Below are 15,251 nucleotides of genomic sequence, written 5' to 3'. Positions count from 1 at the left end.
AGCGATTGAGTTTAAAGCAAAATCGGAAATCATTTCAACAGCATACACAAACCATAATATTATTTCGGCATTGTAACTGCTTACATCATAGCATACACTAAAGATAATTACTCACTAATCTTGACAAAAATATCATAAGACATTATATAAAGATAAGGGATAGAAGTACCAGTAGATTAAATGAGTTCCGAATACAAAAGTGACAACTTCAAGACTCCAGACCGCTCCTAATACAATCTTCGGCGTTCTTCTCCGGGTACTAGGTTTCCCGCACGGAGTCGAAGGGCTTGAGAGTATGACTAATATTGTACAAGAGAGAGAAAGAAGTGAATTGAAGTGTGTTGGAATGAATGACAAAGACTCTTTAAATAGACAAGAATTTTGCCTGCAAATGGCTGGCAAGCCGTTTGGCAGGCCGTATTTGGCAAGCCGTTTGCCAGGCAAGCCGTTTATTGAGCCCGTTTGTTGGACTGTTTGGCAGGCCGTTTGCCATACTGGCAAGCCGTTTGGCAGGCCGTTTTTGTGCCTGGTCAGCCTTGATTCACTGGATCGTAACTTGATTTCTTGTCTTTCATCGTTTTTGCTCTAGAATCTTCGTTTTAGCTCCGATTCTCTTGATTCTTTTTGCACCGTCTTCGGAATTACTTGTTCTTTAATTCTAACCGACGAAGTGGGTATTTTTCCGACAAAGTTCGAATCTTTCTTGTTTTTGGGCCATAATACCGGGGTGAAAACGTGACTTTTTAGCCGATATGAGGTGGTAATTCAAACCCACACAACAAAGTACAATTTAACCCAAATCATACTTGTCACCAAATTGACCAACCTAGGTCCCAACACTAGATTACTACTTAGGTAGTGATCATTTCAAACCGCCGTTAACAACAAAACTACAACACGTGCAATATTGACCCATATTGCGTTTGACCACGTTTGACTTGTTAAAACATCGCTTTGACTCAAAATCACTTCTCATGTGTGATTACTTCCAAAAACGCCATTTAACACTTAACACAAGTGTTTAAACATCCATTTGACCAAAACTAGTGTCATCATCGAATTTGACCCAATCAACTTACCCATTTTGACATAAGTCTCAAAATGCCCAAAATCACTAACGACTAGTGATTATATTTTCAAAACACCAATTAACACCTAAATCAAGTATTCACATACTTGATTCACGAAAACTTGACTCAAAATTTATTTTGACACCAAATTAAGTTTACTTGACCCAAAATACCCACTTGACCCATTTTGACCCAAAATGGGGTTTTCAACAAAAATCAACTTACATACACCCTCAAGAACACTAAATCACAAGTAACCTAGTGTTTAATCAACACATGCAAGCTACAAGACCTACAAATGTGTCACCCAAAACTCTAGGTCTCCAATTAGTGTTTACACACATGAATCATACCCAAAACCCCCAAATTTCACAATAAGTGGGGTTATAACTCTAACTAGCACAAACCCTAAACATGAACAAGAATCAAACAATTGAAATCCGGATTCGAGACTTACCACTACAACCAAAACGTAGCTAAGAGCAAGTGGAACAACTTTAATTCTTGCGCTTTCACCCGATTCGAGCTTCTTCTTCCTCGATTGAGCTCTCTCTCTTTCTAAAATGGGTTTTCTCTTTCTAAAAAGGTTGAGAGAAAAGAGAGTGAAAAGATTAGATGAAATGACGATGTGGATGAGATTTGGCAAGATTTGAGGCCTCAAAACCGTTCATAAGTGAAATTACCAATTTGCCCCTCATTTAACCCCTTTTAAAAAGCTGAAACAGCACCAGCTCCAGTTATAGCCCGCGGCTCGGCTCCAGGGCCCGCAACGCGACTTAATGAGGAAAAACACCCCCGACACTTTTCAGCAAACTTCACCATCAGCTCACATTTTAGCCCGCGACGCGGCTCTAAGGCCCGCGACGCGGCTCAGTGCTGTATCTGATTCTGATTCTGAAGTTCAGGGACTGAAGTTGTCTGACTCCGATTCTGATGTAAATTCTGAAAATGCATAAGTTTTAGGTTGACTTTTAGTGGCAGTTCCTGATGCACACATTTACTGACACTTTCGAGACACTTTCTGATGCATAAAATCTAGGATCTTACAATCTAGATCTGGAGTGACGAGAAATTGATCGGAAATTTGGTTGCTGGAAAGTAACGTACGGTTAAGCATATGAAGTGACGAGAAGTTGACCGGAGATCTGTTTCCAACGAGATCTAGATGACGGAGAAACTACTTTTTGCGTGTTTCATCAGGTTGCTAGACTTCTGTCGGGGAAACTATTTTTTGCGTGTTCCATTCCCAACCCAAAAAGAATATGCAAGAAACTTACATGACTTCAAGGTAACAACATCTTCCCAGCTCTTTAAATATGTAAGAAACTTACATGACTTTAAGGTAATCAACACCGCTTGCAGGTCACTGACGGACCACCGCTTCTATATTCACTTTCCAGTTTGAGTGTTTAATCTAATTCTTGAATGTCGATGGCTAACAAGATTGGACTTCATGGACATTTGTTAACATTTGTTAGATAAAGTGACCAAACGTGCAACCTTTATAAATCACAATGACTCTTTTTGGAGAAAAAAATATTGTCTAAACTTGCAAGATTGTACAAACTACAATGATTATCTGGATACTTTTGTCTTAAATAAGTGGCTCGTAACAAACAACTTGATATCCCATACTTTAGTTTTAAAAAGAAAAATGTTTTAACTTTTGTATGGTATATTTTGGTTCTTGGTTGAATTAAAATAAATAATACTCCTATTTGTTTGTTATACTTTAGATGTTTTAGACAAGCCTATATTTGTTTTAAATTTGAGTTTCCTTCACTAAAATGCAAACAAATGTCACAAAGTATATATATAATTTAATAGTAAAATGTATAATAAAGAAAACTAAACATAATTGTATACTACCATTATTAGGATACACAAACTACATCGCAAAAAGCCTCATGATTTGTTTAAAGTTATCATCCGCTTGTGCCTAGGGATGACAATGGCCACCCGATCCGGTGGATATCCACCCGATCCATCCGTTTCGTGATGGATATGGTTGAACCTTAATAGATATGAATACGAATATGGATGAACCTAAATGGATATGGATATGGACATGGATGAAAAGTTTCATCCATGGATATATCCATTACAACCCGAAATACCTATAAAAATACATAAATATAGATATATGCTTATATATTTACTGTTACAAGCTCATTTACCAATAGATTTAAATTTTGTTTTCAACCCTATAATGAAATAACTATAATATATTACAAAAAATATGTATATCCAACAAAATAAACTTACAAATCTCATATTTAATTTTGTATAATCTATGTCTTATATTAAATTTAACAAATTTTGTTATATCTTCGACAAGGGTTATACATTTTTATGGATATAATTTAATAATGTCATGTTATGTTTATTTTTGCTATACTACATTTTCGTTTAAATCGCATATTAGAAAATATAATAACATTTTTTAAATATTCATTGGATATCCATTAACCCGCTAAATCCACTGGATATGGATATCGATGGATGACCTGAAACTAAATGGATATGGATGAACAAAAACTAAATGGATATGGATATGGATATGGCGTCACCCGGTCCATATCCGATCCATTGCCATCCCTACTTGTGCCTCTTTAAGTACTTCCCTTATAAATTTCTGGGTAGACTTCGAATGTTCACCCTGGTTATTGCATCTTTTACAATGCATAACATCGATGAGAACACCCCCTGAAATGTTGTATATTATTGCATTCGGTTCCTCCGACACAAAACCTTGCAGAAATTGACATGGCGGGGGAGGTGGGCCGGTGGTGGGGAGATGTTATGGTTTGAGATGAATTGCTAGGGGTTGGAAACAGATGAGGATCATCTACTTCAACAAGAAATGCCCAAACATCATTCATTTTTAGTGTGTGTTTTAGTTTGTTTAGAAATTGTGAAGCATGAGAACTATAGATTTAAGAAGTGAAAACGTTATTCAAAAACATGCCAGAAAATCTTATTCGAAAATCTTAGAGCGAATAAGATTTAGTCGCACGTCGCAAGGTAGGATCTTGTGAACCTTGCGACTGGCAACTTCCCGACAGTCGCAATTCACAAGATATAATTTACCAACAATGGCCGTAAATTCCAGGTCTCGACTTGAAATTTGTCATTCATGATCGAAAAATCACGAGTTGCAAGGTCTCAAGCTAACCTTGGCATTTTAGGAAATTCGTTTTTCGGGCGTATCGTTATAGTTTGTTTAAAAATGGACTAATAGCCTAAAATAAAATAAACCACGAAATTCACCCGGTAGTTTTTTCTGAGAATCCGTCTTTTAAACGAGACATAGGGCTTATTTACTTACCACTTAATGGTGTGCATTCGTATAATAAGTAAAATTGCTATTTCTTTGTTAATTAATATGCCACTTAATTTGCTACTTAATCTGAAAATTGGTCTGTTTCCAGGAGACATGAAACGAGACACCGCAAATAGAAAAAGAGTACATTAAAGAAAGAAAAAAAATTTAACATCACTAATTAATATTAACAAGCGGTTGGCCCGCCGCACATTGTTGCGGGTTCTTTTGTTATTATTATTAAGGAGTAACGAAAAGGGCCGTTAACCGGATGATTTTATAACATAAGGTTATATAAGTTTACATATGCATTACACAGGTTTACAAAAGTTTCATACATAGGAATACATAAATTTATAGCAATGCAAAAGGTGATTCAAAGCGTCATACGAAAAGTTTAAAGGCTGCAAGATAGGTGATTGAAAACATGGCACAAAAGGTGCTGAATATGAGATTGTGGTCTGCTACGTTATCCATTCTTGTTTCTTTTGTTATTTTGCGGGCATATCTGTAATCGCAGTAGGTAAGGTTTTGTTAGTGACAATATTAAAGATAATAAGGGATGCATACAAACTAAACTCATTTCTGACTTAAAGAGTAGAACTTGCATAAAAACAAAAATGTAAACTCTAGTCATTCACATCTTGGTTAACAGAGTACTTGTAACTTGGCAGCTTATTCACGAAAAAAGTGTGACAGTCATATTAAATCAGATACATACAAAATAACCTAGTTAATGAAATACAGCAACACATAACTTATTGTAGAGAAATTTAGGTTGGAGAGTGTATTATATGTTTGATCATTTGCACAAAAACTTACAGTTATTGAGACAGAACTTACTTAACAGTGAAGCCATCAAAGATTAGGACTTTTGAAATTTTAGAAGTTGAAGGAATAAGTCGTGTTCTTATTCTTGTAAATCATTTATCACCAAAAGAGTATTTGAGGAAACATGTGTGTGATTAGGCAAATGTAAATGATGATGCAAATAAATAAAAGCTTTGCTACTAAATGGGAAAAATACCTGGACGTAAGAATAAGCTCAAACAAATACGACATGAACATAAGTTGAGTCACTGTGTGTGTCACCAGCACACTATAATCAGCAGTCAGGAGGGCTGCAATCAGGAATATGTTTGAGCTGCAATCGGCAAACACAATCAGGCATGCAGCAGGGTAACAATCACGCATGCTTGTATGCCGCGATCAGGCAAGCTTATATGTTGCAGTCGCGCACAGAGCAGGCCTGCGATCAGGCACACATAAAAGCTGCAAGAAAAAACACGTATTAGCTGTATTGAAAGGGACCATTCTTGTAGAAGGTTGTAACTTTTTGAGAACTGTAAAATCGAAGTAAATTAAAACTATGCTAGTTAATAGAACGTGTAACCTCTGATCAATAGAAATGTCTTTCTAAATACATAGATATAGATCATATATCAATACGTATAATAGAATGTAGAAAGAAAACATCTCACCATCGAAATTTGAGTGCCTTTTGACATGTTTATTTGATCCAGTGAGATATGCATACCTAAACGAACCAAAAAAATGAAGAGTTTAGTATATCAAAAGAATTGCCGAAATAAAGATAGCCAAGCAATTTTTTGTTTCTAAAATCTAACATCTCAAGCAATTAATTGAAATCAAGCAAGAGAACATAAATCGCCAAGGCTGCAACTTGTTAGTTACCACGCCAAGATACGAAATTTTATTTTTTCTCGCTACTCGACCCAACTCCCATATGTTTATCATGACAACCATTTTTTTTAACATTTCTATGGATGTATTTGTTCTTATTGAGAACTGGTAAAAATCTAAACCACAATTGTTGACAGAAAAATACTATATCAATACTAACCGTATATCCTCAAATGACCTACAAAGGCCAGCTTACATTATATCTTCTTAAGCAATTATGGTTACAAAAGGCATTAAAGCTGGAAATACCTAATTGTATATATCTTCTTATTAACACTGACATATTTCTAATGGTAATGTATATATCTCCATTCTCCATCATAGTAAAAAAGAGAAGCATTTTGGAGTAATAAAATCTTCAAACTACTTAGAAACTCAGCATCCAAAATAAATATATAATGCTCAATAAAGCATATTACAATCAAACTGCCTGCTACCTTATGATAATTAACCATACAATTACAATATTAATATTAAATAAACAAATAAAAACACCTGTCATGAAGTACCTATTTGCTTTCAAACTATGTAAGTAGTGAAAACTGAAATGATGAACTTTAGAACTTTAAATCCTTGAGCAATTAGTTCTCTGTATATGTATGTAATAAGTAAGAAACATGTGTATTGAGCGGGAGTTTAATTTGTTACCTGAGTGTTGGACTTGATTGTTCATCGTCGTCTTTTAAGGGTTTTCTAAATGGGATAACCTTTTTCACACCCGCCAACAGCGTCACATGTAACCAAATTAGCCAGCGGGATCACAGCCAAGCGGAAAGACATCAGCAAAATCACATCCAAACCAACCAAAGTTAGTCAATCATTATTAACAGTATTTGTAACCAACAACAACAAAATCACTACTTTTGACAGAAAAAAATTGATTCAAGCATCAATGTTTAATTTCTGGACAGTGTATGTATCAATCGGACTACAATCCCAACGACGACATTTCAATGATATTATTATTATTATAATTATAATTATAATTATAATAATATATGCAAAAAATATACTCTCTATTGATATTATATCATATAATTATATGCAGTTGTAATACTTTTGTAGTTAAAGTAGAGCACAAAATGATGTGACGGTGTAGATGAATACAACTTACTGTTTTGCAGAGGTGACAGTCACCGAACACTACCCATGACCATCGCATCTGAATTCTGAAATACATCAACTAAGGTATAAAACCACAAACAATTCATGCTACAACAACAAAAGTTACATGTTATAAATAAACAAACATGTCGAGTATTAACAAAAAAAATAAGTGATTTAGTATTTACCAGTAGCGACGATGACGGTTTCTGGTGAATCGTATTGAACCCTAAATTTCCGACGGCAATCATACTGGTTACAATCGCAATAGCCCATGGTCGCGATTTATCAACTCAAACCGTGGTTAGACACCGCTACGTCACAATAACCAACGAAAAAAAAAAAAACATTCGATAATATGTCACATATCCATAAAAGACGAAACCCTAAAATTTTCAGGTTGTGTTTGTAAAATACAACCTCTGAAGAAGACATGTGGTGGCGCCGGAGATGGTAGGCTACGGTGATGGTGGCGACCGGATGAGTTAAATGGAGGGAATGGAAAGCTAGGGTTACCGTTGTTGAACAGTAAAGGGTTTTTGCTCAATTGTAATATTACAAGCACAGTAGTCAGACGCGTGTTGCGGCGGCCACCCTCGTTTACGTAAAACTTTTTTGTAGCATCCAATTATATATTCTATTAAGAATATGTTAAAGCAAAACAGTTAATGTAACCTATAAGACAATAATTCGTTTTAACATATTAAACATCTAATACAATTGCAAAGAAACATATTATTACAAAGAAACATATTGTCATATATTACTAAATGTGTTGTAACAAATTAATTATCTTGATCTGTCCAAATTATGTTGTATAATATTTTTTTTTTAGATGTATCAAATTAATTGTTATAGATAATTACTATATAACACGTAAATAAATTTTTATACACGTAATAAAAATTACTCTGTATAAATCAGAAGAATGATTTAATAAGGTTTGAAAGTTCAAGTTATAAAAGAATGGCTCAATTTTGATGTAATTTATAATTATAATGTAATTTGTGTTACACATTAAAGGAATATTTTATTAATGACTCAAACTCTTTAATTGGAGTAAGAGCTATATCTATATAGTTAATATTAAAAAAGTCATCACGTGCTCCCTTCTCTAATCCTCTCTTACTTGAAAATCTACCCATCTCATTTTGCCTTTTCCATTTGATTCTCTGATCTCCGATCTTCTTCTCAGGTAACCATTTACAATATCTTCTGAATATTTTTTCTATGAGTCTCTACATTTTTGTTGACTCTGCCTTCTCTCATGTGTCTCGCCTAAAACCTGATTTTTTCGGCTTCGTTCCGGCTTCTGGTATTCTCCGAACATCCGGACTTTTCTTCTTTCTTTCCTATTTTCGTCGTTGATATCTTTTGTTCCCACTGAAGAACACATCTATACTACCTGAAAAAACTCAGAAAAAGTGGCGGGGGAAATTTCCGATGACCTATGTGTGTGGCGTGTGGCAGTGCGCTTCAGACCGATTGCTAGTAAAAATTGTACGTTCGAAAATATGTTGCGAGTTAATTTGTGTAGGTGGTGTCTTTTTATTTCGCTAGGAAATTGAAAGTATTTGCGTTCAAAGTTTGGGGTGGGTTTATGAGGTTTTTTAGGTCTAAAAGCTATGTGCGTAGGTTCTAAAAGTTGCGTTGCCGGAAGTATGGCGGTTAGAGTTGTTGGAACAAAGACGAAAATAGTTTGGGATGGAAAAGCAGAAAAAAAACCCCACAAAAGGACAAAGAAATTACTATCGAGGAATAGTAACTAAATTTGCTGAATTGTATATATGTATAATATAATATATTATATATATATATATATATATATATATTCAAATAGAAAACACATTATATATTATATATATATATATATATATATATATATATATATATATATATATATATTCAAATAGAAAACACAAAAAGACAAAAAAAAAATGAAACTATTCATTTGAAACTTTTTTGTAATTTTGTCACCTTAACCCCCGGTTTTTACATTATGTTAAATTTCACCCCTTTTGACTACCTTTTTAATTTTGACCAACCCTCTAATTTTAAGGGATATATGTTAAACAAACTATAAATATATCATAATGAATATGTAGATCAGTTGGTAAGGATGTTTGTTAAAATTTGAAGGGACGTAGGTTTGAATCTTGAAGTTGGCCTTTTTTTCCGGCTAGCGATCTTGGGCCCAGCGAAGCGGGCCGACCCGAATACTTGTATATATTCATTTGGAAATCACTAAAAGACAAAAAAAGACGAAATGAACAGTAGCTACAATACACAGTTTTGATAGCGACATGTTTAAGTAGATAAATACTATTAGATGTATATAATAACACAAGCGTGCAATCGGTTTGGTGGCTTGGCCGTCTTCATTACAACCAAAGGGATGCAGCCACCAGTTTCGAAATCAATTGGGCCCAGCGTAGCGAGCTGGCGCAATTGCTTGTTATTAAAATATGGGGATGATTCTCACACACACTTTTTTGATCCTCACACACCTATTTTAACCTTTTACTCTTCTAATAATACTCAATTGGTGTGTGAGGATCAAAAAAGTGTGTGTGAGAATCATCCCTTTAAAATATATAATATTAATAATTATTATTATTTTTATTGTAATTAATAAATGAAATGAATGAATACATAACCCTTAACTTACTGCGGGACAAACAAGCCCTTTGGTTTAGTTCGAAGTGCCTGAGTGTGAGGATGATCACTTTTAAGTAGACACACTATTCGCGATTAATCATTTCTTCCGTGCTTACCAAAAGGTTCACTTTTTATTTTTTTATTATAGGTTATCTTTTTATGTAAATAATCAGTATAATTTATGAATTCTCTTATCCACCCTTCGGCTTTCAAACTTATTTGCAATTTCCAATGCATATAATTTTGTAACCACGTATCTAAGTGTTCATGGAAAGTGCTTAACCGAAGGCTCATTTGCCTTTGAGCAATTTTAAACGGGCTATTTTAAATTACTTACAGAACTCTAATTTAATTTATCCATCTCCAAAATGTCTTTCAGATCAAACATATCAATTTGAAAAGGAACAAGATACAGCTGGAGTACTATGATTTCGACGTAGAAGGTGAGTTAGCTAACTTTCTGTATGAACCAGTGTGGGTTTGGAAATCGTTTCTTGTGAATTAATTGCCACTTTTTTCGTTAACTTCAGAATATTATGTTTCTGATTGCAATTTATTAGTCATCATGAGGCATAAACTTAGTTGCCCGTTGTCACTTTTCTTATACTACATTCTTCTATGTTGATTGTGTTCTCTCATCTGGTTTCTTGTTCTTAAAGTTTTATAAAATAATAGATTTCAGATAAAGTTAATTGTTAATGTGTTTGCAGAGATAAGCTGGGAACAGATATTCGAACAGCCTCCTTATGGAAGAAAGACAAGGCACATTAAAAGACAACTAATGGTGCGGCCTCGCTATCCGCTAACATATAAAAAAGATGAAATGCCAGATGCTAACTCAATTCCCGAAGTTTGTGTTGTATTTGATGGTACATTTAAGGTTGATGATAAGGTAGATTGGAATTATGAAGGTGTTTATTGGTCTGCAAGGGTTGTCGAAGTGTTGAGCGATGACAAGGTTAAGGTAAAGAATTTGACTTGTGCAACCTGTTAGAATTTATTAGTATACTATTGTGTTTGTTGTCAAAAATTATTTAATTACATTAACTTGGAGAGTTAACTTTCAAGGTATAAATTTTTTAGCTATCTTTATATCAGGTTTTATAAACATCTGAAACACTCTTGTGATGTTATTTTTACTTCTTAAAACGTTTCGTTAGGAAGAATGTATCTGATATATTATTACAAATAAATAGTTAAATACACATACCATTTATGATTCTTAGTTTCTTTTTCCTTCCCTTTTTTTGATTTGTATTCATGTTTCCACCATCTGTAGATTGAGTTGCCAATGCCCCCAGCTGGAGAAGGGGTAGAAGGTGAGACATACGAAGCATTATGTAAAGATTTACGACCCTACTTAGATTGGTCCGAAAGAAATGGCTGGACTTTGCCTACTCTGGTGCCTCTCTCTCTCTCTCTCTCTCTCTCTCTCTCTCTCTCTCTCCACTTTTTTATTTTATTTTATTTGAATTACTTTTTTTTTCCTGCCTATTTGATTCTTTCATAATTGTAACAGATTTAAGTGGTGTTAATATAACCTTGTTCTTATTTAAGTTTAATTTTTTTCATGCAGGGTGGTAGGACTTCATGTGGTGCACAGCTTATCTTTCCATCAAAGCAAGGTGAGTTAATTTTGTAGGCCAATGCTTGCAATTCTTATATAATTTGTCTTTCTATTTTTGTTGGCCATTTTAATCTACATTTTTAAGACCCGTCTGCTAACTGGTAGTAAATTATCTAAAATATTACGACGGTTGATTAGTATCACCATTTACCTTAAAATGCAATGCTTGAACATCTTACTATCATAGTTAGTACACTTCTTTTCAACTAGTTTTCTCTTTTTCTCTTTTCTAAAAAAAGTTCTATTATACTTCGTACTTTTAGTTATAGTGTTTTGTTTTGTTTTGAAGCATGTGATCAATTGTTGTTTGTACGCCCTTTGACAGGAGGAATTGCTTATTACATGTACGTAAAGTAACTTAGATGTAATAAGCCCATGCGAGTAAACAGTTCTATCTCTTAATATTGCATGCTAATCTTAGATTTGTTTGTAACTGTACTTGTTTTAGGCATGAATCAGGAGTCAATTTCTCTTGGTTCACCTCTCAATGCATCTTCTAGCACTCGTTTATCAGCTGAGGGAGACACAGAGAGACAAAATTCAGGTCATGTGGATACCGTTATTTGTGACGATAAAATGGTTGATGATTTAGCGGAAGGACATGCAGAAAGGCAAAGTTCAAATCCTGTAAATGCTGTTGTTCTTGATGAAAAAGTGGCGAGTGAAGATGTGAAAATGGTTGATGATGATGATGATGATGATGTGCATGCAAATACAGAGACACAGAGTTCAGTTCCTGTTAATTGTGAGGAAAAAGTGCAGGCTGAAGATGCGATATTGGGTGATACTGAAACACATAATTCAAATCTGATGGATACCGTTGTTTGTGAAGAAAAAAAGCAGACTGAAGATGTGAAAATGGATGATGAATGTGTGGAATCCTTCGATAGTATTACGAGTTTGCGTGTGGAAGAGAAGAAATCAGCAGCAGAAGCGGCACCGGCAGTTGCAGATGAGGGTGGTATTCATTTTAGTAAAGACTTGAACATAAAGCATGAAGATACACTGGAAGCAGCCGTAATCGATCTGGAGGAACTTGTTAACAAAATTAAATGGATGCAGAACCTTCTAAATAACAATGGCAGTCAGTCAAGTACTGATTCAACATTGTGGAAGTTTGTTTAAACTATTCTCTTCACATCAAGTATTATTTGACGCGTTCTGTATAGTTTGGTAAGTTTTCTTTCTGGTACTTGAAACGTGGTAATCGACATGTGTTGTAGTTGCTCAATCTAGAAGGTTGTTTCTGACACTCCGTATGCAAATTTCTGTGGCGCTTTTGATTCCTCATTTTTCTTTTTCTTTCCGGTTTATCATTTGCATAGTGAGACTATAAATATGACTGTTTAAAAATTAAAGGCCATGCTGAGAGCAAGCATATCAAATAGAGAATATACCTATTTTTATTAGTTAAAGTGGATGATCACGTTAGCATGACGTCGTCAGGGTTACTGTTCTGGATAGACACTGAATGTTCACCATCAAGATACACAAACTACATTGCAAAATCCACAGGAATTTGTTCAAAGCTATCATCTGCTTCTGACTCTTCAAGTACTTCCCTTTAAAAATTTCTGGATAGACTTTGAATGTTCACCTTGATTATTGCTTCTTTTACGACGCATAACAGAACATCCCCTGGAATATTGTATATTATTGCATTCGATTCTTGCGACTCAAAACTTTGCATAAATTGACGTGGCGGGGGAGGTGGGCCGGTGGTGGAGGTGTTGTTATGGTTTGAGATGAATTGTTGCTGGAAATAGATCGGAGTCATCTACTCCAGCAAGAATTGTTCAACCATCATCCCTTTTTAGTACGGGTTTTTGTTTATTTAGAAATGAAGCATCACAACTATATATTAAGAAAGTGAAAATGTTATTCAAATAACATGTCAGGAAATCTTATCCGAAAATCTTAGAGCAGATAAGATCTAGTCGCACGTCACATGGTAGGATAGGATCTTGCGAACCTTGCGACTCCTAACTTCCAGACAGTCGCAAATTGCAAGATATAATTTATCAGCAATGACCGTAAATTCCAGGTCGCGACATGGAATTTGTAGGTCATGATCGCGAATTTACGAGTCACAAGATCACAAGCCAACCTTGCGAGGGATTTTAAGATATTTGTTTTTTGGGGCGTACGCTATAGTTTGTTTGAAAAATGTGTCTTTTTGATTAATAGTTAAAAATAAAATAAACCATGAAATTTACCCGGGTAGGTTTTCCTGAAAATCCGTTTTTTAAAGGTGACATACACTGATATGGGGGCGGTTCTATATTGTACCTAGTGGTGGCACGGGACACCACTGAAATACGCGATGTCGTGAAAAAAAAATGGGGTTTTTAACTAGTGATACAATTTGATAATGTACATTTTTTTGAGTGACACCATTGAAATAGTAGAATTTTTTTGGGGGTTTGAACTAGTGACTACCAATCCGAGATCCTCCACTGCATACATTACACACACCGTACGAATTACGAATGCAAATTAATTACTGTAATAATAATTTATTAATATTAATAATTTATTATAAATATAAAATATAAATAAATGAATACATAATCCGTAACTTACTAATGCAAGACAAACAAAGCCCTTTGGTTTAGTTCGAAGCATGTGAGTGTGAGGGTGATCACTTTTAAGTAGACACACTATTCGCGATTAATCACATCTTCCGTGCTTATCAAAGGTTCACTTTTTTATTTTTAAATCATCGAGGTACTACTGTATTTCTTGTTTAATGGTAACGCAAAACCCTAATTCACCGAAACCCTAAATTGCTACTACTACTTATTATGATACCTAATTATAGTGCATTAATGAATAACCTTATTTTGTAGTTTTGTGAATATATGTAGCAATTTGATTGCCCGATTCTGTGATTGCAAGGTCAAGAATGGTATTTATTTTATGAAAGGCGGATGTAGGTGAAAAAACGTCTAATTTTGGACTTTTTTTTTCATTTTTCATTGTTAAGTTCTATGAGTTTTTTTATGAATTCATGAATCATAGACTTGATTTGCATGGAAAATTTGCTGAGATAAATTTATTTTTCTAGATCAGGAAAATTCTGGTGATGCAAAATGGAGAATTCGAGTGGTTTTAAGTTTGAAGTGGGCCAGCTTGGGGAATCGAAATCCTTTGCGGATGGATATCGTGGTGCCTGGTTCAGATGCAAGGTAGCTTTTTCATTCAATTGATTTGGTAGCTCTGTTTTGTTCCCATATGCAATTGCAATAAAAATACTAATGGTGGGCTAGATTGCAACTTTAGGCGTCGTAATATTAATTACGAGCATATCTGGTGTTTGATATGATGTTTAGATGTCCAACATAAGAGTATGAACACGTTTAGGATGATTGTTTCACGATCATTAGTGTGTCACGATCATTAGTATGCTGTTCTTTTCTTTCATATAGAAATAACTTAAGGTTTGAATTACAACCTTTGGCTGATGTTGCACACTTAGTTGTGCGTGGGATATGATCGGTTCGTCATGGATGTTCATACTATACCTAGAAAACGGGTCAGGTTAGGTCGGTTTCCGTAACGGGTTAAAATGGTCATGGGTTGAAATGGGTCATGGGTCAAACGAGTCAAATTTTTAAACGGGTCCAAATGGGTCAGGCTGGGTTGGGTAACAGGTCGAAACAAGTCACACGGGTCAAGTGGTCCAAATAGGTCATATACTTTTACATTGATTATATTATTTTAGTTATTATTTATTTATTTATTATATATATGAAAATATTAATAT

At 34.6% G+C, this 15,251-nt stretch overlaps 2 protein-coding genes and 2 long non-coding RNA genes across 5 annotated transcripts in view; 2 read left to right on the top strand and 2 right to left on the bottom strand.

Annotated features, from left to right (window-relative positions):
• LOC139855635 (uncharacterized) overlaps positions 1-15,251 on the top strand; it is a 100,023-nt gene that overhangs the window by 81,452 nt on the left and 3,320 nt on the right. For both annotated transcript variants that reach the window (XM_071844882.1, XM_071844883.1), the window contains one exon: positions 14,553-14,673. In XM_071844882.1, coding sequence (XP_071700983.1) covers positions 14,553-14,600 — 48 coding nt within the window. In that variant the 3' untranslated portion in view covers positions 14,601-14,673. The remainder of the gene's footprint in view (positions 1-14,552; positions 14,674-15,251) is intronic.
• Positions 4,641-5,592, bottom strand: LOC139855638 (uncharacterized). The gene is made up of 2 exons (XR_011761505.1): positions 5,420-5,592; positions 4,641-4,900 (listed from the first exon to the last, which is right to left on the bottom strand). It is a non-coding gene; the product is annotated as an uncharacterized lncRNA (long non-coding RNA).
• Positions 5,628-7,539, bottom strand: LOC139855636 (uncharacterized). The gene is made up of 4 exons (XR_011761502.1): positions 7,389-7,539; positions 6,745-7,265; positions 5,874-5,929; positions 5,628-5,664 (listed from the first exon to the last, which is right to left on the bottom strand). It is a non-coding gene; the product is annotated as an uncharacterized lncRNA (long non-coding RNA).
• On the top strand, positions 8,862-12,740 carry LOC139852092 (uncharacterized). Its single transcript, XM_071841315.1, has 7 exons — positions 8,862-8,867; positions 10,238-10,301; positions 10,569-10,642; positions 10,739-10,822; positions 11,138-11,260; positions 11,435-11,483; positions 11,934-12,740. The coding sequence occupies exons 1-7, from the start codon at positions 8,862-8,864 to the stop codon at positions 12,608-12,610; spliced, it is 1,077 nt and encodes a 358-aa protein (XP_071697416.1). The 3' UTR covers positions 12,611-12,740.

The sequence above is a fragment of the Rutidosis leptorrhynchoides genome, chromosome 6 (genome assembly GCF_046630445.1).
Source record: "Rutidosis leptorrhynchoides isolate AG116_Rl617_1_P2 chromosome 6, CSIRO_AGI_Rlap_v1, whole genome shotgun sequence".
NCBI lineage: Eukaryota > Viridiplantae > Streptophyta > Magnoliopsida > Asterales > Asteraceae > Rutidosis > Rutidosis leptorrhynchoides.
Note: the sequence above shows the minus strand (reverse complement) of the source record. Positions and strands in the feature narration are given on the sequence as shown.